Source organism: Lepisosteus platostomus, chromosome 1 (genome assembly GCF_059453375.1).
Source record: "Lepisosteus platostomus isolate fLepPlt1 chromosome 1, fLepPlt1.hap1, whole genome shotgun sequence".
Lineage (NCBI taxonomy): Eukaryota > Metazoa > Chordata > Actinopteri > Semionotiformes > Lepisosteidae > Lepisosteus > Lepisosteus platostomus.
In genome coordinates, this window is record NC_142611.1 from 3,525,955 (window position 1) to 3,552,845 (window position 26,891).

General features: G+C 43.5%; 1 protein-coding gene across 3 annotated transcripts in view; it reads right to left on the reverse strand.

Moving 5' to 3' along the window:
* Nucleotides 1-26,891, reverse strand: part of stox2a (storkhead box 2a) — a 97,809-nt gene that overhangs the window by 43,290 nt on the left and 27,628 nt on the right. The window contains exons 2-3 of one of the 3 annotated variants that reach the window (XM_088639583.1): nucleotides 11,273-12,259; nucleotides 9,961-10,210 (exon numbers count right to left, since the gene is read on the reverse strand). The exons of the other annotated variants lie outside the window; for them this stretch is intronic. Of the exons in view, the coding sequence (XP_088495709.1) occupies nucleotides 9,961-10,126 (166 nt within the window). The 5' untranslated portion in view covers nucleotides 10,127-10,210; nucleotides 11,273-12,259. The remainder of the gene's footprint in view (nucleotides 1-9,960; nucleotides 10,211-11,272; nucleotides 12,260-26,891) is intronic. 3 annotated transcript variants of the gene reach the window in all.

Below are 26,891 nucleotides of genomic sequence, written 5' to 3' on the forward strand. Positions count from 1 at the left end.
AGCTTAAAGTACCCCTAAAATTAACAAGAGAGCCCACGCAAACACAACTCTTATGAAACACCAGCATAGAGCTAAATTACTGTCCTTCCTTAACACTCCCAAGAGACTCCTCTGTGTGTCTGTCAAGACATTCGAGAAGGGCAAACCTACAGCGTGTCATTAGGACTGCAGTCATGGTGAAAAGCTGAAGAAAACAAAACGAATTAAAAAAATGTTTAAGTTGGTACAGTAAATGCCCACCAAGGCAAAAAAAAAATAAAAATAAACCTGCTTTGAAGTAGAAAGCAGTCTTTAAAATACTGCAGTCCATAAACAAATCAATAAACCAATGCGAATTGCTTATCAGTATTATTCCAGAACACAACAGGCACATTTTAAGAAAAGCAACAGTAAAAGAAAAAAAACATCACAACATCCAATATCTCAAATAAAAGATGTAACGCACGTAAATTCAGGCTGGAATTTACCCCTGAAGCTACTAATGCCTGTTTACACTATACAAGGTTTTACTCTATTACTGTGATCCAGAATTAACAGACTAATAATGGAGTTAAGCCTCTTCCTCTCCCAGTTTATTAGGTAAGCAAAGCTAAGGTTCTTTACACTGGAGAGAATAATCCACTGTATAGAATCAGATTCAGAATCCAAAGAGCTGTTATTTTAATCGGCAGCCATACCTTTTGATTTACGGTATAATAAAACACCATCAGCAAACACCGTTCTGCGAAAAACCTGAAGTTCGTAGATAAAGTACAGCGTGACGCCATCCCAATAAAACAAAAGCCTACAAGTGCTACGCAAATCCTCCTAAAAATAATTTGCCAGGTACTCTGGACTATTTTTACCGCCGCTGTCTTTGAACAAAAGCCTCCCGCTCCAGTGTCTTCCTTGATCACGCTGAGGGCTTCCTGCACAGAAACGTTTCAAGGGATGGGATCCGATTCCCTTCACAATAATCAGGTAAAGTGCACAATGCGGGGAAACCCAGGCAAATTACACTTCTGTAAAGCAATACTTCCTTGGAGGCAATTATTCTGGCATTCCAGTTTCCTTCGGCCAACTGTAATGCAGAGCCTGAGCTATGCTTTGTAATTGCGAAAACAGGTTTGAGTACAGCAATACAGTGTACCCCACTAGTACACTAGTACCCCACTGTGACAGAGAAAACCTGCCTCGAGTTCATGTGTCCGTGCGTGCGCTCTCGAACGCAATCCAGAAAAATAACTATCGAATTAACTTGTTAAAATAATAAACTGCAAAATACTTAAACAAAATCTCACATCAGCATTTTGCATTAACATTTTCTCCGTTCAACACATTCTGAAAAATGTAATAACAGAATTAATAATCATCTCCTTGTGTTTTTAGGTCAATAAGTTATCAATCAGTTATCTTAATATTTATTCCACAATCACTGTATATTTCTTACTGGTATAGACAGCAGCACACAAGGCACTGCAGATTTAGACATTTCAGCAATTACGTCACACGGCAAGCGACTGAAATTCGCAGATGCCTTCTTGATATAATAAACACCCAAACATTAAAATATGTTATAAAATACAGCTCAGATAATTTAATAGTGATCTGATATGATTAAGGCACTGCAGGATTTATGAGTTAGGCCAAACAACAGGTAAGGCTTGTTATTTCCATTTCACCAGTCGAAAAGCTCCATATTCAAAACAACCCACGCATACAAACTCCTTTATGTTAAAATTAAGTTGATCCACTTGCATAAGTTCCATAGTTGGTGCAGATATATATCTAAGAAGTTACTATTAGAATGAAAATTAATCAGGTTTTAGAATCGGGGTGACAAGTACTTATTCTTGAAGCATTAAAAAAAAATCCCCAGTTATAATGTACAGTACATAAGGATGTCTTAAAGGAAGCTGGTGTCAACATACATCAAAGAACTGCACACAGTGATTAAAATGAAAGATGTTCTGGTCAAAAGCCAAGATGAGATCATCTCCTGAAACGCAAAGTGATTTGTATAAGAAAATAAAACATTCGTTCAAAGCAAAGCTCTGTCCTGTTCTTCGGAATGCACCATGGTTTGATGAAACCAAGCCAGAAGCTTTCAGGTTGATCGGAGATGAAAGCTTATTTCCCATAGTGCAAGCCAGAGATTGATCTTCGACAATGGTCTCCGATGCTGGTAACTGTCTGCAGTTTTCAATATAAAGCACCAGCATCTGAAGAGCCAGATGAAGTCCTTAAACTGATCCATCAATACTGAGCCGATGTACTGTAAATTAACAGTTGTGCTGGAAAGAATGTCTGCAGATACACCAAAAGATCTGCAGAATATCTGCAAAAGATACACCCTCACATTTTATTTTTCTAACAGCAATAACTATTAATCACTGTCATTTTAAAATCTGAATACAAACTCATGCATTATCTTCTCAAACATAAGTGTACACACAGAGTGGACTCACAAAACATGTAATGCTCAATAGCAGTTTTGGTTTTGCTGCTCAGGCCGATATGTTGCAGCCTGGAATTGAAATTGATGGGCAGACCAGGTTTTCATTTAATCTGAACTATTTTTGCTTTAAAAACATTTTTTGATGCTGTTTCATTCAGTTTGTTCACTGATATTTTTTTGATCATTTTGTAAGAACCATCACGTATTATTTGCAGAAGACTGCATTAGTCTGAGACTGTTCATATTCGTATTGCAAAGAAATGAGAAGAGGGAATCAAAGGGTGTAATGGTGGTATTTATCTACAGTATATCTGAAACCGTATTTACTTCGCATCTGAGAGAGGTCAGACAGAGCTCTAACAAACCAGGTTGCCTTCCACTCCTTGTCGCCTGAACTCCTTGTTTGCAGTAAGAATGAACAAAAGCCCGAATCAAAACATTTCTGTGTGTGCAGTGTGTGTACAGTAAGTGTTTTGTAGAGGCGTTCAGTGTTCACCACGAAATGAGTGGATACACGTACTGTAGGAGAGAGAGGTACTTTTGTTTTGAAAACCCAGGCGTTGATCAATGATCACCTGATCATTTTAACTTTCATTAAACGTGGCGAATTTATGAAGCTAATGTAAAGGCAATCGTCCACATCCACCCACTATTCGTCACGTTGCTCTTCCTCTTTATCAGAACAGGACTTAAGCAAAACCTGAGCAGGACATGACATCATAAACGGCACAAACATCCCATTCCTCTAGTTCAGCACTTCAGCATTCAGCTGAGGTGGTGATGATGGCACCTGGGCAAGGATTCAATCTGCTCAATTCACTGGTTGCAAGAGTTTTCAGCTAGATCAGATCAGGGAACTGACTAGGCCAGGGGAGGCGACCAAAATCCGTCTGGCCAGCCCACTTTTCCCACGGCTGACAGTATCTGCTGGTCTGAATGGGGGAGGAGGGACTGGGGGAGATTCCCAATATCTAGGAAAGCAAGTACATATCACTGTAAAAAAAAAAAAAAACAACAGTCTGAAAATTTCCATTTCAGCAGAGAGACAACTAGGACAAGAGACACAGGAAAAAACTACTACTCACTGCCTGTGTAGTGGCCATGTGATCAGTGTTACTATTTTTTCAATCATCTCGAGTAAATCCTGTATGCAGAGAAGGCTTAATGATGTCAGCAGGCTGGACACCCAGAAGGTCTGCCGCTATTTTTAGCCGATACCGAAGAGGACGCAGCTCCGTGGCTTTAACTGCCCTGTCATAGCGGCTGGTGGGTTCTGCGACCGAATCAGCCGATCAGAGAAATACAGCAGGGCCTCGTGCCACCTCAAGTCAGGCAGGGAGCCACCACACCCAGCCACCCACAAACTATCCAATGCATTACCCAGCGACCAAAGGTTTCGCATTCGTATTTGTTTCCATGGCTACCTTAGATTTACTGTCCTGTGTGACTAATGTTCTGTACTACCTGTTGGATGTTCTGGTGCTTTGCTGTACTGTCACCGTTGATTATCTCCTGTCCTGCAATGCACTATGTAGCTCCCGTTTACAATGAGTGATTTCTCTCACTCCTCACTTGCCGTCAGATGCTGTGCCCTTTGAAACACTCGGATGAAGTTTTTAATACATAAGAAAAACACATCAAACATTTGAGCCGTCGTCTGGACAGCACCACACCCGCAAGTCCCCTAGGCATTAAAGAACTGAAGAGACTCTGTGACACCAGTCTTTTGCTCTCAAGGGAAACAGTTCCTTTAAACAAAGTCTCTTCTTAACTGATCGATTTTTAACAAGTGTTCCCTACAGATGTTAGAAACAGATGACGTACAGTAGGATGTCTTACAAGAGTTAGCAGATCAGGGCCAGGGAAGCAGACTGCTAATACGAGGGACTTCTGAAAGCCTCCACCAGCTCTCTCTTTTTAACCGCCTGAGGATTGTTTGCTGTGAGGTGCAGAATTTGCAGAGTTTAACTTGCTCAGGGTTTCCTTTGGCCTACCTATGTGACAGCGACTCCAGGGACTGGCTGAGAACCTGCCAGTTTGCAGATTTGTCAGCAAGAGAAATTTCACTCCTCCAGCTGAAGGAATGCACTGCTGAGCTCGCAGTGCACCAGGCAAGGAGAGGTTCTGACAAGGAGGCATGTCAAAGGTCAAAGGAAAGCTCATTGAGTCGAGCTGTCCATTCCAAATCGTGGGGAGAGAGGGTAGGACAATAGCTCTGCATCCCAGATTCCTTAAACAAAATAGAAACATGCAAACACTTTGGCAGCGCTAAAATGTTTCAGCTTCATAAGAGGGCAGACTTCAACTTAAACGTATGATGCAATTTCCACTTTAACAAAGCACCAAGAGCAAAACGAAAAACCAGATTAATTTTTCAAATACTTGGTAATGTTATAGCATAATATTAATATCAGTACCATAACTTTCCTTCAAAACACTGGTTAAATGTGTAATGTTATACATAACACACTGTTAAGGCCTACTGTATGTGAATGACCGCTTGACCTCCAATCATTCTGCTCACACACAATATTAAATATTTAGTATGTACTCCTAAATATTTCAGTTTAGATTTACAATTATGGCACTCGTACTTACATTTGCAAGTCTCGATCTCTAACATGGATTCTAAGCCTACCAGAAGACTTGTATATTTAACACAATCATCAGAACGTTCCCTTAAATGAGGAGCTTTTTACTGGTTTTACTCTGATGATACTCAAGCTTGACTTCCTAAAACAATAATTTGACAGGCTCTCTGCACAGAAAGTTTACAATGACGCTAAACCATCCTACAAAAACCTATATAAATGTGTTAGTATATTTTCTACATGTCAGTTTTGTGAAAGTCAGGGGGGGCTCTAGTGCTACTCCTCATGGGAAGGGGAGTTTGTTTTAGCCCATCGACCTGTCAGCATGTCTTCAGGAAGTGGGAGGAAGCCAGAGTGGACATGGGGAGCATGCAGTCTCCACACACACTTCAGGCAACTGTGCCTGGAATTAAGGAGCTGAGCTGCAACACTAGTGTCCCTGCAAACAAGCTGACATTCTTTTACATAAAGGTCCTGCAAGCAGCTCAGCCAGGGCAGTCAGAAAACGCCATGAACACAATACTGTCCTTTCGTCTGCACTGCACTTCCTGCCATCAGTGACACGCGGGCATCCCAGAAAGGAGAACGCTGTCCTCTTTTCTTGAACACAGCACTGTGGATGCTGTCTGCGGCTGCAGAGTGTGCCCTCCCTCGACTCAGAAAGCGTGGTCCCCGAGAAATTAGCCGAGGGTACTTGCACGCGACAGGCTTCTCCAGACACACTTCTTACCTGGAGGAGAAGGAAGCCATCATGTACAGACAGAGAGAGGAGTTGCTGGCTCGTACCTCTGACTGCTGGATTAACAAAGAAGGGATGCTTCCTCTTTAAAGCACAGTACTAGAACTAGTGCACAGCACTGCACTCGAAGAGCACCCAGCCCAGCAAGGGGAAGGGTGCATACTGTTCCTGATGAATAATGTTAGGGTCCGTACATATTTGAACTTGTGCTTAAATCTCGGGAAAGATGACATTTAAAACCTTTGCTAAAATTAGAAAGCAGTATTGCATATTTAATAAGTGAGTGTTCTGAGATGCTATGTCACGCTCCCCAGTTGTACAGCTGTCCTAGTAAAGAGGACACATCTGGGTTGCCATCACACAGGGTGCAAGGATGTCCCAGGTACCTTCGTGTAACATGTGCAAAGAGAACAGTTCACATGTTATTATGTACTATATGGGCCTTTTACTTCAAGGAACACAATTTCAATGTGTCACGTCATAAGGGATTGCAGGCATGACATGACATGACATGAATGTAAATAACATCCGTATAAATATAGATAAGGGATGATTCAACACGAGTTAAAAATGGAAAACAAAAATACCACCAACAGTTATAAGTATCGCTGCTGATGCACTTATAAGGCTTTTATTTGACTAAGTAGTACAGTACGTAAACCACAGACAGCATATAAAGCTTTATTTAACCTCCATTAAACAAATTCATAAATACTGTAAATCCCCTCACATTCCCAAATCTTAATTTTATTTAATATTGCATTTCATATTAGCACACATGAATTATGAATACCTTACACGTAATGCAGCTTAAAAGCATTTAAAAAAGGCTATCTTTCCCGAACGTGCTTCTTGAACATTTCATAAAAGTTGCTAAAATCCTCTGCGTTAGCATCAGTTATATTTCTAGCAAAAGAACAAGTTGTGAATACAAGACTAAATACTGTATTTTATCTGAAATAAATCACTTCTTAAGAATAACATAATGATATGTTTCTCTGCTTTGAAAGAATAAAAGTAAAAATATACACAGCCCTTTGTCTCAAGTCATTTATTTTCACGAATAAGCTTTGTGCTCTAATTTATATTCACCCCCTCACAATGGCCACATCATTTAACCTCTGAACCCCACGTTGCTAGGAAGCATGAAGAAGCTCTGAACCAATGCAGATTTGGCTGCACTTACTGTGGAGCCATTCAGCACCCTCTATATGGGCTTCTTCAGGCTTAAACCATTCAGAATTTCTCTTCTGTTCCTAAGCAAACCGATTGTCCCTTTTCTAATCTGTTCTTGCATGTATTTAAACTTTGAGGAAGTAAAAGCCTGGTTTTTAATTCATTTTCGAAATAAATGTATTTCAAGTAATAGGAGGCAAACCACTGCAGACTATTAACGGATATAGCAGTTATGCACAAACCAAATATATGTGCATTCCTGAAATTACAATTAGGCTTGCAACTCCAGAGTCAGAGAGAAAACATGGATCCAACTTTATGACATTCACTGATAAGCCTTGCCCCTTAAAGAAAAACATTACCAATTCAGAACAGCCTTTTATTTCACAAAAATGCTAATTCCAGGAAAGGGTTTCATTAGGGCCAACTGACTGTACAAAGACAATTATGTTTAATGTATTAGGGAAACGAAGACCCCCAAGTCAAAGGACACATCATGCCTTCTGAGAGGCCGTCTCCTTTTCAAAACTCACTGAACTGACAAAGACTGCGTTTGTACTCTTACACACTGGGAACTCATACACGAAGAACAAACTTTAAGATTTCAGAAAGAAAAGCTCCCATCCTTCAAAAGAAAGTTGCTTAAATGGCACATAAAGAAATTACCCTGTTCTCCTAGACACGCTCAAATAAAAAGCCCTTGCCAACACTCAAATGCCGCTGACTGCTGTTAAGTGAATGTATTGATTCTCTGAAACCACACTGAAGCTAACTTATAGAATGCCCTCAATAAATGTAGACCGACCATCTAAACACAGTTCTGTTAATATACTGCTCTCTCTTTGTGCGTGCACACAAAAACTGTCTCAGGGCCTGCATTTCCCCAGGTAAACCTTTACACAAGAGTGAGATTATGAAAAGACAAAAGGATCTAAACATTAAAAGTCTGCAAAGTGAAGCTCATTCTCTTGGAACACAATGGCTTCAGTCTTTAAAGGAAAGGAGGCACCTCAACGCTGAAGAAACAAGTCTGTCCTAAAGACAATTCAGCACCCGGTCAAGTGACAGCGTAGGTACAAGATACCGGTGCTGCATCTGATTTAGCGTGTCGGAACAAAAACTACTGGATACTGTTGTTACAATTCGAAACGCACATCTCCCAAGGGCCTTGCAAAGGTGTTAGAAAAACAAAATGCAAATTGCAGAGAAACAGCTGGGGTGGGGGGGAGGGACAGAGCCAGCCACCCCATTATTACAATGAGCACTGCCTTACATAGAGAGTGAGGAAATTGGGGAAATCAAGAAACACTGCATAAAACCCACTTTTGAGGAGCAGAACCTCCTGTCCAAAACAGATATTAGTCTTCCGCATAAAGAATCTATGTAACTGATGGCTTGAAAAGTACCACTGGAGTTAAAAACGCTGACCTCTGAGCATCCTGACTAACTAATCCATCCCCCTGTCGGGTGATAAATGAATTTTTAAAACATCAGTATGTGTACTGTGCACTGTGCAGATATTTTCTTCATCTCACCTGCCCTGACCTCAGACGATTAAATCTAGTTCAAGCAGAAACAGTGCTACTTAGAGGTAAGATTTCACTGCTGGCATGAAATACTAAAAACAAGCATACCGGCCGCATGTTTATTGCTCATCTGGGGTAAGAGGGTGGGAGTTTTCTTTACAGTGAGGAGTGGGGGGGCAGAGACTGTGCATTTTGGTGCAGCAGCACTGGCTACAGCAATATTTCAAACGCTGCCTTCCCAACCTCGCTGTCCTACTCCAAACCCCACAGCGGCTACCCCTGACCAGGCCGCCTCGCCTGCTCGGGAGCGTCGCAGTGGGGAAGGAAGCCCTTTTTCTGCCTTCCTTGAGACCATCTGCTAGCAGTTTATAAAAGGGCATAAACAAAGGCGGAGAAGAAAAGATATCCAAATTGACAACCCCCCCCCCCCCCCAAAATAAACCAGGCTGATATCTGACACCAGGTAAACTCAAGGAAATAAACAGAGATTGTTCATTGGAAGGAATGACAGTAAAACTCTTGATACTTTGGCCAAATAATGCGATGACAGGATTCACTGGAGAAGACACTGATGTTGGGAACGATTGAAGGGAAAAGAAGAAAGGGGTGGCAGAGGTTAAGAAGGACAGACAGTATTACTGAAGTAATGAATTTGAATTGGTAGGAGCTCAGAGAAGCAGTTGTTGACAGACAGGCCTGGCCTGCTAAAGCCCATGAGGTCACAAGGAGTCGGGACTCAACTAAACACACACAAACAAATATCTCACTCATGTGTAGCATGGCCTGTGAGCTGGGAGTAGGCGACCATAGACACGATGTTTTTTTAAGTGGAAACATGCAGGTGAGCTGAAAGCCCTCCCGAGCCAGCTCAGTTCACACAGCCTCCAGCCCCTCCGGTTTCAGCTACAGGACACTACACAAGAGTGGGGAGCCGCTTTTCCTTTGCCAACCCAACGGAGCTGCAGGCTGCACAACGTCTTGAGACGCCCTGTCACCAATTACAAGGCTTCTGACATCAAGTAAGGCAGACTCCAGCAGCCTTCTGCTTGCTCGCTCCAGCTAATGACTAGCAGATAAATTAACAGAGAGAGGAAGGAATGGACATGCCACAGAATTGATACTGGGACCTCACAAACACCAATTAGGGCACATTCTTGCCAGAGGAACGAATGCCTGACGCTTGAGTGAAAAACCTTACCGACAACATGGTACAAGCGCATCACTGGAAGGTCCTACCGGAATGCTCGCTAGGTTCAAAATGGTGAATGCATGCCAATTTTGTTTTGCATCGTGCATGAAAACTAAGGCTTTCAGCCCCATTTCGCCACAATGAACCCAAGACTTTCACTTGCGTCTCTAAAACCAGCAGATGACAACAATTTATCTCACAAACAACCCCTCCTCCCCCCCCCGCCCGCCCCCAAACACATGCACACACACACCCGGCCCAGGCTATTCGGCTTCCCCACTAACAAAGAACATCCCACCAACCTGATGTCATATATCCTCGAGCGGCCTGGGAGATGAAAGCAGGCGGAAAGTGTTTGTGCACACGGTAGTCCTTCTCGCTGCGGGACCTCATGCGGTCCGAGGCCCGGTCGGAGAAATCCGAGCTAGGCCAGGCCCGGCGCAGGGTCGTGCTCCTCGTCTTCTTCATTGTGCGTGGCAGCGCGGGGGGTTACCTGCAGATTAATCCCTCCGCGGCATCAGCCGGGCCCCACAGTTTTGCCCTGTGTGTGCCCTGGAATATCAGAACGGAGGCATGGTGGGGAGAAATGGAACCGGCTCTCTCTCGCACACATACACACACGCACGCAGACGCGCGCGCATACACACGCACACACACCACACACACGCTCACAAATACTACCGACACGCTACTGCCCCTGGTGCTGCAGCTGCCTTCGATCCAGACAGAGCCGACTTTGGGTCCCCTTCCTCTTCCTCAACTGATCCAATTTTACACACGTCCCACAATGCATTACACTTCATTTGCAATCAGTCCGGCTTATAGTTTCCAGATTCATGTGCAGGAGAGGCACATAATGTCGCTTCTCAGCCGATGGGGGGGGTTGGTGAATAGTGGAGGGGGGGGGGGGGGGTTGGTTGGTTGGGGAAGCCAGAGATTTGCAGCAAGAAAAGTGCTGGGATTCAAACAATAGCTCGATTCAGCACGGGAGCGCTTAGCCAACTGTGAGCGGTGAACACAAAAGGCCCAAACAAATGAGAAAACCCACGGCCTTTCGGTTTTGACCTGAAACCAGGCTCTGCAGGCTGCTGAAGAGAGGCAGCGTCAATCTCCGCCGCCTTGGGATCAAGGATGAGGCTTCGCTGTTGATACAGCAAAGGGGGAGGAGGAGGGAAAAAACGAGTGGGGGAGAAAAAACAGCCACAGTGGGGGGGTGGGGTGGGGGGAAAAAACAGATCCTCTTTCTTCTTCGCCTATCAGAATCCAATCAAAGAACCAACGAAGCCCGCTGAGCAAAGGATGCATTAATCAGGAAGGCAATCTCCATTTAACCGTTCTGCAGCTGCTGCTCCTCGTGCGAGTGTGCGTCTGCGTGTGCGTGGCTGCGTGAACGAGCCGGCGCGCGCCCGCGTGTGTGCGAGACAGGGCGAGAGGGTGCCACAGAAAAACACAGCGGCCGCAAAGGTCCTGGAAGCAATTTGTTCCTGCGAGACCCAGATCCTAATGAAGTCCGAGAGCCACGGCGGAGCGTCTTCTCCGTTCGCCCTTTTCAGCAGCCCCCCTCCTCCTCCTCCTCCTCCTCCTACCCCCCCACCACGACTCGCACGCACACACCTCTCCTTTCAAGTTAGTCCACAGACGCCGCCTCTGTCCTCTCAGTCCTGCAGGCGCGGGGAGCGCGGGGCTGGGAGAGGGAGAAGGCGCTGGGCTCCGCTCAGCCAGCCGGGTCTCCCACCACTCGGCTTCCTCCGCGGCTCCTTTTCCTGAATGGCTCCCCGCTCACGGAGACGGCAGGAAGCGAGTCAGCCACCCAGTCCCCTGCTAATCAGGGAGCTGTCTTGTGTTAGACGCGCTGTTCCTGTCAGGCTTTGCATTTTAATGTAAAACACCCCCCTCGGGCTCCCTCAACCTTTGGCTCGGATCCCAGCCTCCGTGCAGCACCGGCAATATTTACATACAAGGCTGCACAATTTTTAGAACAGCCCTGCCTCTCCTGTTTCAGAAGGCAACCCTCTTATCCCCTGCCGCAAGAGATCACAGTGCAGCCTCTGCTTTCCTTTGTGAGCTCCTCTCTCTCTCTCGCGCTGCTTTCAGTTTCCCCTACATGCACACAGTCCCATTTCCACCCGGTTCCAATCCAGAAAGGCAAGAAAGGGTCAACCAGTGTAACAGCTGCGAAAGAATTCCACTGGAAGGCAATTCAACTGCTCCCTCCACGATGGCGGAACAGAAATAGCAGGCAAACTGGTTCACTGGCTACTACCAAGCAGCTCCGCTCCGGCTTCAGCCAAGAAACGCTGCGCTGTAGCTCAAGTCTCCATACAGCTGTTGCAGCCCTTGCAGCCAATCATGCCTTGACAACAATCCCCCCTGGTGGGAAAGTGGGAACAGACGCGCTCCAGCCCTGTCACACACGCACGGGCTGCTCCTCTGGGCGAAACGGGGAGTGAACCGGGGGAGGAACGGGGAGGGGAGGCACACGGACAGTTCTCCGGCCGCGGCGGCGAGGCGAAGCACAGATGGCAGGAAGGCTCGTCTCCTCCTTGTGAGCCGGGCACCTCTCCCGACCCGCCCTCGCTTCCAGGAGTCGAACTCGTGCATCTGCACAGGAACACAGGACCGGATCGAGTGTCAGCCCCGCAGAGCGAGACAGAAACTCTGGCTGGCCGAAGGCCGTGCAGAGCTGAGAACGAATGCCTTGCGTGCTGCCATCACTTTCAAAGCAGAAAACCCTATTTCCCTCAAAAAGCTGCCCTGTCGTAAAACAGACTGCCACACAAAACCACAAACGTAAACATCTTTAGCATTACTACATCTACAGCGAAAGTTTATTCAGCTCCCTATTTTCCACAGAAATTCACCAAAGGTTTTCTCCGTGTAATAAAAAACAGCCGTATGTTGTACTTTGCTCTTTGCTGTTTTCAGCCATGAAACACAATGATTAACTACTCTTCAAAGACTAGTCTCTTACTGAGCAGGCCTGAGTACAGCGCACGGTGTCTCGTTTCACAGAAATAACCAAAACCCCCTTAAGTCATTTTTTTTTTTACAAGGAGCCTGTCTTCTTCAGATATTTTAGCAAGCAAGCAAAAGAACGGCTGCAAACACAGGGGAACCAAAGCAAAAATAGTCATCACTTGTAACATTCACAATATGTTACCTACAATAGGTTTATCTGTATCTTAGAAGCATCACTCCCTGTAAGGACACATACAGATCAATCTAATTATCATAAGGCCCATCAGAGATCAGATGTTACTGTTTTAGGTGCCGATCTGATTATTAATTGCACATAGTGAAGTCTCCTTTTTTCTTTTTGTCCAACTGCATTGATTAACATAAGATGTCAGGGCGCAGTGAGCACGTTTTCAGGGTTCACCGAGCTGCGATAATGCAGACCTCCCCGCTCGCTCTTTCCCACCATTTCTTCTCTATTCTTCACAATGGGCAAAGTTTGACCACGTTTTTCTTTTGTCTGAACTGGGTGGTTAAAAAAAAAGCTAAACATTTCAGCACCAGAGGGGGAGCAAACAAAGCGAAGACCGGATTTACAAACGGTCTCGAAAGGCAGTAGAGAAGCCCAGGCAGAGGAGGCACTAAAGCAAAGCCGAAACCAGAAACAGACAACTCTTGACAAAGCATATATTAGACTTAGTCCCTCACGTAAAAAGCAGTAACAAAGGGCATATATTCTCTTAAGCGCTTTGCATGACAAGAAAAAACGCATCATAAATGTATTTCTGATGAAACAGTGCCACCTAACATAAGCAGAGCAAAAGAGCTTTTGTTTCGGTGTTGCATTTCAATCAGATAGATATGAGTGGAAATGATGTATATCAGCATAAATGTACAAAACATTCAGATATGTTTAATGCCTGCAATTCTGGCCAACTAAACTTGACCACAAAGTCAGCTCCCATTATGAGAAAACTGAACCCACACCCAGCCTGAAGCACACGAGCTCGGATCAATGTTACATTTTACACTACGGACCAGATTAAATCATAACTTCAACCTGCCAGCCAACCCAAAACAGCCCCACCTCTCGGTGAGTTTGCAGGGGGACGAAGCCACAGGGAAACAACAAGCCACTATCAAGAGGATTTTTAATTTGCAAACTTATTCCTCCTAAAAACTTTGACCCACCCTATATTTTTAAGAAGATATGCGGCTCATATCGGTCAGGTCGCCTTCGGAATGGTTTGATTTTTTTCATCGCTTTTGAAAAGCCTCTATATCGATGCAGAGATTAAATCAGAAAACAATGTAGCGGTGGCTCTGTGGCTAAGGATCTGCGCCTGTGACCGGAAGGTTGCCGGTTCAAATCCCGCGGCCGGCAGAGGAATCCTACTCCGTTGGGCCCCTGAGCAAGGCCCTTAACCCCAACTGCTCCAGGGGCGCCGTACAATGGCAGACCCTGCGCTCTGACCCCAAGCTTCTCTCCCTGTCTCTGTGTCTGTGTCTCCCTGGAGAAAAAGTTGGGGTATGCGAAAAGACGCATTCCTAATGCAAGAAATTGTATAGGGCTAATAAAGAAACATTAAAACATTAAAACATTAAAAAACATTAATGTAGAATTAGCAGCTTTGAGAAAACTGAGGGGTGGAATCGACAGCATTGGAAGGCATGAACAAGTCCAAGCATTTTGCTGAACCGGGACAAAAGGTTTTGCGAAACCAACTCAGTTAATAAAGCAACATTCCAGCACAAAAGCACCTGATCATACCCATGGCCACCAAAAAAAGCCTTATATTAAAACTAATACAGATTGCAATCCTGTTAACATTACATTTCATGCTGGCTGTGTGTGAACTGTTCGTTCACCCATGTCAAGATTTACACTATTGCAATCATTAACAAGGAAGTGCTTTATCTGGCTCAATTAGGCAGAATGGAGGAACTAGCATGGTCATTTGCTCAATAAAAGGTACTTATCTTTATGATAAAGAACTAAATGCACAGATTCTAGGTCAGCTGCACTGTGTTTTATTTGTTTTAGGAAACGTTCCTAACCAAAATGTTTATGAGAGTTGCTTAAATTACAGAGAAATATAATGTAAGAAACACTGTTGGAAAAACACCAAAACGGCGACTTTTTAAATTACTTATCACACTAAATACAAATTTCCTGAAAAGGAAATGTAAAAGCCTGGATTATATATCAGTAGCTCAGTAGGTGCAAACATACATGGGGTTTACATTTTAAACAGTGAACAGATTCTGTAGGTGTGTTGATTGTTTTGAGTAGTATTGTTCCTTGAGCTGAGAAAATGCTGAGCTTAAGTGATGGGAATTCATAAAGGTATCAGGTGTTTTAATATCAGAGGTGTGTTAAATTCGCCAAAAAATAAATTATTGGAATGATCTAATTTAATGGGAAGGACAGAAAGTGATATGTCCATGCCCTGTCTGAATAATGAAGATGGCTGGGCTGCCACTGGCTTCACTGAAGGTGAACCGTCTGTGAGAAAAGTTGCGGAGAGAATGAAATGTTCTGCTTCATCGGTAAGCTGACTCATCTCGAGAAACCAGGAAACCAGCTCAGAGAGGGACAGGTCACATCCTGGAAGGCAGAGAGGGTCACGGCAGCAGACCGGGACCCTCGCGTCTATCTGATCCATCCGCAGAACTGCTTTCACACTCCTCTGGCTGCAGCAGGAGGGACGCGAGGCGGAAGCAACTCGCCTGTCTGCAGATCGACTGTCAGTTGCCGTCGGTTCGAAAATGAGTTGGACGCACCGAGGCCGTCCAGGGGTAAACTTTACAGCTATGAGATGAAACCGTCGTTTTGAAGCGCACCAGCTGCAGGATTTTTAGAGCACCTTCTTCCTTTGCCCTCGACTGACCCTGACTTGTGTGGAGACATACTTCCGACTGTGACCACATGGAAAAGAATCTCCTTGGAGACAAAGGAATCCCACTTGCACACACAGAGGGTGACCTTACTCCTCAGTGATACACTGAGGGGTCCTCGAGCCAACAGCTGAGGAAGAGTTGATTTGCCAGTAGGGGTTGCATCACCACTGGGTGCCACGATGGCAATGGTATAAAATCAAGAAACCAGAGAGGTCTTGCCGAGTTGTACTTTGTCTCCTCATTCATGTCCAAAAGAGCATTTTGGGGACAACTTGCCCAAACCACCAATAGGTGACAACTGAGACTGACCAACCTTCACCAGCTGTCTGCAACATCTGTCATCCATCCCACAGCAGCCTGTACAGAGGCTGATCAGGTCTGTGTGTCAACACTGCCAGGAGTGTGTTGTTCATGTTCATTGCTTAGTTGGTAATGTTTCCATTCAGACAGTGCAGTCATTTCATAGTGAAGGTGTACAGTAGCTTGGTTTGATGTGCATTTCTGTTTACATCTTCTGAGATCCTGTTTGATATCTATATAAAGCCATTAGAAATGAGTCTTTTTTTCGGGCATCAGGAAACCTATAATGATCAGTAACTCCCAGTAGAACACTGTAAGACAAAGAACTTCAAAGATACTTCATACAGAAAACTACAAACTGAATACTTGACAAAGGCCGAAGTTGCGCCACCTACTGACAGGCTGCGCAGATCAGCCGGACTTTGCCATCTTTCAAAGATTAATTAACTGTTTTCCGATACGAGACAGATGCACTGATCCCGTTTGCCAGCCACTTCTATCACAGCACAGCACCGAACTGCTCTGTTACTGGATGCTTTGCTTTCCTTGAAAAGTGTTCCGTGTAAAAAAACAATTAAAAAGTAAAAAAAAAAAGAAAAGCGCTCTGTGTGCTGCACTCTAGCCTCGCTTCCAAGATCTCCTAGCCTGAAAAAAGACAGCTCGGAGTGCTAATGTTCAGGTTGGACCCCAGTGCCTCTTAAGCTAGTTTCAGATCAAATTTCTCACTGCAGCCGTGTCAAGGCTGTATGTGACGACAGGAATGCAGAACTACGGCACACATGGTTCTTTTCCCAGACAAAGATATCCACGTGACCTTCTGTACGGAGCACTGAGTCTGCAGACTCCACAGCCCCTCTCAGGGGGATCTCACGGGCTCCAGGGGACTCCACCACTCACCAGCCATGGCCCTGTCTCACTGATAGCTATCGCACTGGAAACGTATCAGTCCTGCAAATGGATGGTTGTTTTTTTTTTTTTTTGACGGCGTTCATTGAGTCGCAAAAAAAAAAATCAACTATTAAAAGACACCCCACTCCCACAGAATTGCACAATGCAGACTGCAAATTATTTCACCTCCCTTTTTTCCCCAACCACATACTAAATAAAATAAAAAAAATTTCCAGTCAAACTTGCAAATATGACCAAAATTCCATTTCAAAACCCCAAGAGTATTTAAGGCACTATTAGCCAATTCCTATTGAAAAAAACTCAACACGATACCACACTTACCAGACTCTTAAATTATCTCATATTCGCTGCTTCAAATGTTGGTACAGTTGCTACACATTTTGAAACCCAGGAACAGGCCGAGCTCAGGATTTCCTTTCTGCTATTGCCAACCCGTTATACAAAACCCAACTGTAATAACACTGGCGAGCCTCTCAAGGGACAGCTCTGTGGCTAACCCCACTGTGCACTCTGTGGTGAAGGGTGCATTTCTTTCTGCAATTGCACATTTTTTTGTTAGCACAAAGTAATTACAGTCCTCAGTGAAGTAAACATACAGTACATCTCAAGTGTTGCTAAGTTAGGATCCAATTCTGATGCTCAGCCTATGCCTAGTCTACCCTGCAGTAAGGAGCCAACCCATATAGCAGCTATAGACACACAGCATGAGACTTCATTTGCACTCACACAAACAAGCACGCATTTTGTGCTACTCAGGTTATAGAATTATTAATAAATTCTTGATTAATGTTTGCTTAACTTTGTGATTAATGTATTCACTTGTGTTGGGTTTTAAACACATTTTACACTTTTAAGGAGTTCAGAAATGTAAATTCTCCAAAGGCCACACTGAATGCATTCTATCAGTTTTTGGCAACAACAAGCCTCACTTTCTTGACATGAGGATACTAAGATATGAAGTTTGCAGAGAAGCCAGTCATTTTGCTTGTACAAAAATATTAACTCCCGTACAGAAAATCATTTTTTTTTACATACAACAGTAATGAAAATGATGTGCTCAACATATACCCAAGTTTAAAAAAATAATTCCACAAACACATGTATTACTTTGAGAGTCTGAAACTGGAATGTGCAATGAATTTTTACGGCTGCCCTGAAAAACAAACCAAAGATTTCAAGAGGCAGAACTGAGGCAGAATTTGGACGAATGGCTCAGCAGGTGGAGAACTGGAGCAGCCCCTCAGCCCCTTCTCATGGAGATGAGCGTTTTCCCACATCAGAAACTCGGGTCATGTGATCCTACAACTCCAATGTTATCAATGTGCTAGAATGCTAACCTGAACTTACTAAAAGAAAGAAAAAAATGTTAGAAAAATCCTGCATGGAAATAGCACAGAAATAGAGAGGAAGTGATCATCTACAAGTTATTCTGCCATCAGCAACTTAAGAACTCACTTTTTTAACAACCCCTCCATATCAATAGTGCCTATATTGTACTTTAGAATAGGATCATAATTAGAAGCTCTGAGTGTTTTTACAGTGTACATCCTGTTAAGATGTTTCAATTTTGTTTTCATTCTCCTAGGATTCATTTAAGAGCTCCTTTATTCCATAAGGAGGTGACCAGAACGCTGCCTCCGTTGTATTCTGCCTTCAGTGTATTAACTTCCAGCCATGCATGTGCAGCGAATTTAGACGACAGTTTAGATGAACCTTTGGTGAAAAGCTGGGAGGCAAATAAGAAAAAATGTAAGAAGACCTGTTTTAAGGTAACCTCATTCTGCTGCAGAGTAGACAACAATAATCAAAGCATATGCTGCAATCTCATTGGCCAGCAACTTTGCATGCAGTAAATGGGAGTTTTTAAGCTCGTCTTCACCTTGGCTGATCTCTAACTGGCCTTAGTGACAGATTCATTATGATTATAATTCCTTGCATTGATTTAATGCTTTTTCATCTGACAAGATATGATATAGATACTGGAAATCCCCCCCCCAATTATACACAGCAGCTTCACTGTGCAGCAGATCAGCTGGAGACGTTGGAAATAACTTGAGACGGTTTACCTAACCCCTCCCTTTGGCAAAAACGTGTCATCTCTGGTTTTGATTTGACTAAAAAAAATAAACATTTTACTTAAGAGGAAGTGCGTCAACCTTTTAGGCTTTTACCTTATTATTTATATCACGTAGGCTTAGTAGAAAGAGGTAGCAGAAATAAGCTTTTTGACATGAAAATGCTCTGAACGAGATACAAGATGACCAGTGGTGAGCTTTTGTCATTCACCTGCTTAAAGAAAGAAAATTTCAACTAGACCACTATAAATTGTAAGGTTCATTTAACCAGCTCAGCTGAGCACAGCTATGAAACTGCAGGGAAGTTGTGGATACCTTTGTGAGGTGATACTCCCTACAGGTCATCTCCAGCTATTATAGGCTTCCTCTCACTTCCTGGAAAAACAAACAGGACAGATGTGACTGGTGACCTTAAGCCTTCTCTCCCAAGACGGGCGGAGCAGTGGCTCTGTGGCTCAGGATCTGCGCCTGTGGCTGGAAGGTTGCCAGTTCAAATCCCGCGGCCGGCAGAGGAATCCTACTCCGTTGGGCCCCTGAGCAAGGCCCTTAACCCCAGCTGCTCCAGGGGCGCTGTACAATGACTGACCCTGCGCTCTGACCCCAAGCTTCTCTCTCCCTGCCTGTGTGCCTCATGGAGAGCAAGCTAGGATATGTGAAAAGACAAATTCCTAATGCAAGAAATTGTATAGGGCAAATAAAGTGATAAAGTAAAGTGAAAAGATCCCCTAAAGAGAGCCAGGCACCCCAATTCATTGTACTCTCGGACCCCCCTGGCTTACATCTAGATAAACACATGTGGATAAACAATTCATTTAAGTTGTGTAAATGTACTGCAGCGGCATAATAAATATAATACAATACAAACAGTTTTTTATGACCCCAAACGTAAACGTCGTTATTCCACACTACAACTACGCACTGCTAATATTATAGACTAGACAGGCGTTGCCCTGTTTTTTTTTAATAGAAAGAGATCGAGTTCACAACAAAGAAGAGCTTGAACGTTCCTAAAAATAAATTTGCACAGGCAAGACACTCAGGAGAGCGCGTGCAGGGGAGCTGCAATGGGATTTCAAAGGGAAGCTCTGATCCAATATTGATTGAAATCTTGGCTTGGTTACAGTCAAGCCATCAGGAAGACATGCTTTTAATGTGCTGGGATGTACTACTGGGATGACTTTATTATCAATCAGTCACTTAGACAAATTCTAGGTTATTATAAGATGAGCAAGTATTATGGGTAAGTATGTTGTCAGCCCGATACAGAAAACAAGGGGAAAGTGTGTTTGTTTAGTCTTCAAGTGCTTCCGTAAAACGGTGCCTAACCTTGTGTTCAGCCTTGTTAAATTATGCTTCACCAGATTTAGATTCATTTTGAAACCAATTTGAAGCACAATCAAACTAATGCTACATCGCTTAACGTGAAGGAAGCTAGGTTTACAAATTAACTTAAGGATAATTTTTTTCCCCACTTAAATGTACAACTCCATTTGGATTTTCTGCACTGATTGTCAATAAGGTATGCATGTTGTTTTCATTCACAAACCAAACATAATGACTGCATCTTTCTCTAATTTAAAGCACACTTGTGTGAAACAAGTTTGCAATATTTCACATAACTGGTGTCATATTCCAGCTCTGTTTCCTGTACAAACATTGCTGATTCAGTTATGAAAAGCCCAGACAGCTAAATTAAGTCTTTACTTGAAAGATGTAAACAAATAACATTTCTCAAGTGTACCAGCAGGCCAAAAATCAGACCGCACTCGTAAATTGGCCATTTTTGTTTTCAAGCACATGGATCACATTCTACAAGTAATCTGAAAGATCATATAGAAAACACAACTCCAAAACAAAAAAGAGAACATGACAATTCATATAAATACTACCAAATATCCACCAAACCCAGTGAAGGTGTATTAGGTGTGGAGCATTAGTTAAAGGTCTGAGACTCAGGGGTTGAAACCCCCAGTGAGATGCTGCTGCTGCACCCCTGACTTTGCTCAGACTGCTCCTGCAGAAAACCCTGCTGTGTAAGACTGTACTCTCGCTCTCTGCATGCTTACTGAATGGGCAACTTTAAAGAAATCAACTCAGTACAAAGGTTAAGTTCAAAACAAATTATGACCCCACCCCCAAACAAAAAAGAAGCCGTGAAAGATACAGTAGATGACAGACCAGAGAAAACCTGAGTGCAACTTTTTCTGCTGGACAGCACCTCTGAGGTCTTTGGACATGTGGGGTGACCACTCTGTCAATGCTGGGCTGAGAAACATTGCACATCACCACATACTGTACCGTCTTTGGACTCATGTGTGGTTCCTGATAAAAAAAAACAAATGCATATAAGCACCACGTCACTTTTACATGGGTTACTTTGAGCTGTGTCAGCATTGCCAGTTCAACAACCATGCTGGGTATGAAGAAAGTTAGCGCAACTGCAAAAGCACACAGTCATTTAAAGATGATGTGTAAAAAGCCAGTTCATGCACCACGTGAAAATAAGACAGAGGAGGAATAACTTCTTTAGCTTCACGTCAATAGCAAAAAAGGCACATGTGAGGATGGTCCGTCTCTATACAGGTCCGAGGCCCCAAGACTTAATGCGTCTTGAGATCTATGGTTTGTTGTGCACGTTGTAAGCTGTTCCCGTGCAAGAAGGCACTGACTGCGAGTTGCACTGCAGGCTTGATAGTGGGGCTCGTTCTTTGGGGTTTGCACAACCTACACTTCCCACCTTGCCGATGGTTAATCATAAAAATAACAGCTACTTTGACTTTACAAACAGGAATTACGCTAAATGAAGAGAGAACTGAAAAAAAAAAATAGTCACCGCACAATTCCAAGTGATTGCAGCTGTTAATACCTGGTAATGTTGCAAATTATTCACTATAAATGTCTTCTGTTGAAAAGGTGCCTGGGGCAGAAGGAAATGAGCACTAGGAGCTCTTAAAGGAAGTCGACCAGCACAAAGTCAAAAAAGCAGGAACACACTTTTACATTAGGCCCGCCAAATGCTGTTAGACACAGAGGTTTAGCTCTTCCAGGTGGAAATGTGCTGAACGTGGCATACTGTAAGCCCCCTTTCAGCCTACTTGGACATGTTGCAGGTGCTGAGACCTAGATCTGGCATTTTCACTTCAGCCGCCAGACATAGCACATGAACTTGGCCACGATCCATTTCAAATGGCTCCGTCTTTGCCTCAAAGACACGTTTTCCCACTTTGGGTCTCAAACATCCAAGTAGGCGGTGGGAGATTTTGACAAAGCAAGGCTTCAAATGGGTTTCGAAAGCCCCAATAAGCCAAACTTCGGGACATACACCTTATGTGTATCGGTGTATATCACTGAATTCTCCGAAATCCAGAGCAGACTACCTGCAGCCTTGAATAAAGGTAACACTGTTACTGTAAGTGGGACTCCACAGCTCTTAGCCGTTTGCCACATGTAAAGCAACAATTTAAAGCAATACCATAAAACACAGGATCTACAAAACCCTCCTTTACAGATTCAAGTATACACAGGGTAAGAGTCTGTTTTTGGATATACCTGCTACAATGAAATCAACATTGTCTATAAATAAGGAATACATTTAGGTGATTGCAAATACTGTGGTAGAGACATACTTTTTACAGTAATTTAAAATAGTAGCTACTATCCATTACTGAAGAAAAGTGCAGAAACTCAGCTTGAAGACATATTTCACAGAAGTAAAATGCCAGATGTGCGTCAACACTGGTGGTGTAATTTGTTTTAGTGAAGTCTTCTTTTACTGCTGTCGGTTTTTCATAAACATAATTCACGGTCAAAAGGTACAGAGGTTACTGCAACGACAGCAGAGACAAGTTTTATTTCCACAGAAGAATTTCAGGTCTTAAGTGCACCAGTGAAATACTTTTTCTACATATTTCTATCACATGGTTAGGAATCTTTTATTCTAGTTTTTTAATAGAAACTTCGCTCTCCAGGTGGATGCTGCACATTGGTGGTGGTGGAGGGGATCCCCATTACCTGTAAAGCGCTTTGAGTGGAGTGTCTAGAAAAGCGCTATAGAAGTGTAAGCAATTATTATTATTATTATTATTATTCTGACTTCTTATTATCTTACCGTACATGCACTATTTACATAAGTGCATCAGTGAGTTTCAGGCTAGGTACTGTATGGGATCCGTATCTATAGAGGAGCTGATCCAGTGGTAGTCTCAAGTCAGAAACAAAAAGACCAAAGCAAGACAAAGAGCTGGAGCGAACGTATTCACTTTCAGAATTAGAGGCCATGCGTTCTTCTTTGGTCTCCTGGCTTCCCAGGCTGGGTGAAGTGACTTGATACACTGCACCTACCCCTCGAGCCCGACAGAGCTGAACACAGAATGCATCCTAAAACACGCCCACAGGTCCGCAGAGAAAACAGCAGAGGTGAATCACAGAGGAGTGGAGTGGTGGCTGTGTGGCTCAGGATCTGTGCCTGTGGCTGGAAGGTTGCCGGTTCAAATCCCGCGGCCGGCAGAGGAATCCTACTCTGTTGGCCCCCTGAGCAAGGCCCTTAACCCCAACTGCTCCAGGGGTCCTGTACAATGGCTGACCCTGCGCTCTGACCCCAGGCCTCTCTCCCTGTCTGTGTGTCTGTGTCTCATGGAGAGCAAGCTGGGGTATGCGAAAAGACGAATTCCTAATGCAAAAAATTGTATAGGGCTAATAAAGCAACATTATCATTATCAAGAGACAGTGCAGGTCTCCCCGAAATTCCTGCAACCTCAGGGCGGACACAAGGGGTCGCTGTTTCACAGGAAGCCAAGGAAACACTGAATTCATTCCGATTTCGAGTCCTTCAGTCACGGTCCTACGGACCGTGGTTTTGCACTGTCTCCTCAGCCAAGCACAGGCACCAAATGGCTGAGCCTGCGGTTCCTCTCGTACTGAGCAGGACTACTACCGCAACAAGACTTCACCACTAGGGCAAAACTCACCTGCCCCACTGTTGCCCGTTGAGGCCGCCCAGGTGTCAGTCACTTAAGACTGACAGAGTCCCGAGGCTTGCTCAAACCTCTGCCTGCTCGGGGGGGGGCTGGCTTTTTGTAATCCAGCTTTGTTGCGTGACATGCTTAGTGCAATCTTTAAAACGGATTGGTTTTCCCCCACTAGTTGTCCAAGTACTCACGGGTTAATTATGTCAAAAATTCCATATGCGTGACCAAAGTCTTCGTATTGAAACAAATGTTTAATTTCACAATTATAAACCATATTCTCTTTCCCTTTTCCATCTAATTTAACTGGGCTTGACGTCTGTGGGGATGGCTGAATTTACAAACTATAGTCAATGTTCTTTCCAGCAATCAACCAGAAACCTATAAACATATTCGAAATGCACAATTGTCTCCATAGTTTACCAGTGAAATTGCCTTGACAGGAGTTAACTCAACCAACGTTTTTTTAAAGCAGCTTACAATAGAGTCCCACAAGAGTGGGAAAGGAAAAAAAAACAGAAATGGGCGACTAGCTCTCAGGTTGCCAAGTTCCAGCATCTGGCAAAAAATGTATTAAATCAAACAATCATTTTCTAATCAGTTACCACAACACCTCCAATCACAGATTCTGCTCAACAGCTCTTGCTTTTTAAAGGAGTGGATATTTACTGTACCTCACAGCACCTGAGCAGCTAACAAACACTGATATCATGTCCTACTGATTTTTTTTGGAGTTACTAAAGGGCAGATAAGGAGGGGACGTCCTGGAGTGTGACCTATGTAAAACACAAACTTTATTCAAACTGGGCAGCATTGTGAAGCAGATTTTAACGGAGCTGAGGTGCAATCACATGGGAAGCAAGAAGAAAGAGAATTAAAATCCACAGGGATCAGTGATCTTGCTGGAGTTTTTCAGGAGCAAGAGCTACACAGGAGGGATTTTTAGAGAGTTTAGAAATTGTATTGTACGTGCAGCTGTTTCACAAGCTCTCTTCCTTTCTCTACTCTTCCCTTTCCCTGACCATGGGCTCTTCCCAATCTCTTGATCCCCATCACTCCTGCCTCATGCCTGGGTGTATTAACACCACCACATCCTGCTAAACTCTGCAGCTGAATATTTCACATTCCCTTGACTGATCTCTTCTTTCTCCCACTACTTCGTGGTCTGTGTGCAGCCTTCTGTGAGCGCCTCTTGGCCAGGCCGTCACTGCAAATGAGGAGGTGCTCTTAATTGCCTTGCCTCCTTAAATAAAGGATTAATGAAAGAAAAGCACAGTGAGCTGATGCTTTGCTGTCCTGTGTTTGCTGTTGTATTTTGTCTCCATTTTGTCATCTTCATGTTTCTTAAGATATCAACGACAAAAAAACACAAAGCAAACAACTGTTAAAGTCTACTAATGAAAGAAACAAACTTCATATACCTTTGTCCTCAACCTCAACTGATGCTAATGTTATATACATTTCTCAGATTAATATTTGAAAAGGTGCAAACAAGTTTGGAAAAAAATGAGAAAGAAGAAGGCATAACATTTTTACAGAATGTGAAAGAAGACCTTACCATTTGGTTTAGAGTCAGAAGTACTTAAGACAAATCAGTTTATGTCCTGGAGTTGGTCTCTTTACTTTGTTTCTGCATTTGCAAGCAGTGCGGCGTACAGTGTAGTCCCTGAAAGCACGTTTAACAACAATAATGCAGCAGGACAACAAACACTCACAGTAACCATTAACTGTAAAATATTAACAGTGTACAAAAATCCATAACACAAGGTGGTAGAAAATGAAATAAATCAGTAAATGAGAACAATTGAGTCATGACAGATATATAGATACTACAGACTGAAGTATTGCCTATGACCAAACTGGGGTTCACTTTTCCTGTAAAATAGCCAATGCAATCAATGCCCAGCATTATCACATGCTGCATGAGAGAATGCTCAAAACAGTATAGTCTTCTACTCTCAAGGTGTATGTAAAAAAACTTCAAAACTGATGCCAAAGCCACATTATCACATTTATTTATAAAATCAGAAGACCACCTCAAATGATTCAAGGGCGTGTCATGTTTTCTAGCAAAACAAATGGGAACTGCTTGTCCTCTGAGTCGTTCGCAATATTGGTGTGAACAAATGAAGTGCTCACTGGTGTAAGAGGGTACAGCTCTCCAGGAGGAACTGTAGTGCAGTAATGCCAAAGCACAAGACAAGCTGGCACCTTGTCGAAGGGTAAGTTTGAGGTACTGTAAATGACATTAGTTTAACTCCCCTACAGATGCTAAACTGGAAAATAAACTGGTACTGGCAGCTACCGTTGTATTGGGTTAGAGAAAATAAAACTTTCTTTCGCAGTTTTTTTTAAACACAAGGCTGACATTATGCCTGGGATACATGACAATCTTCTCAATTCTAACACCCTTGGAGCACAGAAAAGAAGCTACAGAAAACTCCAGATACGACTGGTGGGGGAGTGTTGATTATGAGCGTCACAAGCAGACTGTTTTCAGCGCACAGCTGACAGAAAGATAACGATTCTGGAGAAAATGTGTCAACATATGTAGTGTTAAAGCAATACCAACCACACTCAAGACTCCAAATGCTTCACATGCTTTCAACAGCCAAGCAAATGCTCCTGCAGTTCTGTGGTGTTCAAACCGTAAGAACACATGGAAAACACAATATCGGTTCTTCTTCTCCTTGTGGAATCTGATTCGAGCTGATAAAACAAGAACTGCTTATTGGGGCTTCAGTACAGTAGGGGTGTAAACCCCACTGCAGAAGGGGCAGGACTCTTTAAATATCTAGCAATTTCTTCGAATCGATGAGAGAAAAGTCCTTACCTGGTCAAATTAAGCGAATAATTAGTGAGACTGAACAGTTCAAGGAGGACTGTAATGCTATGTGAACTGAGTAGAGTTTTATTCTATGTAGGAACCAAAATAAATCACAATCAGAGGGAATGACTTAAGGAAATGTATCGACTGCTCATTTGCTTTGGAGAATACTTGTTTACCACTAGACTTCCTTTCTGCTCTCTTCAGCATGGAAACCTTACTTCCTAAACGACAGTTATTCCCCTAATTCACGTCCTTCTTAAAGGTATTGAAGTGCACTCAGAGGCAGTTTTGCCTGAACA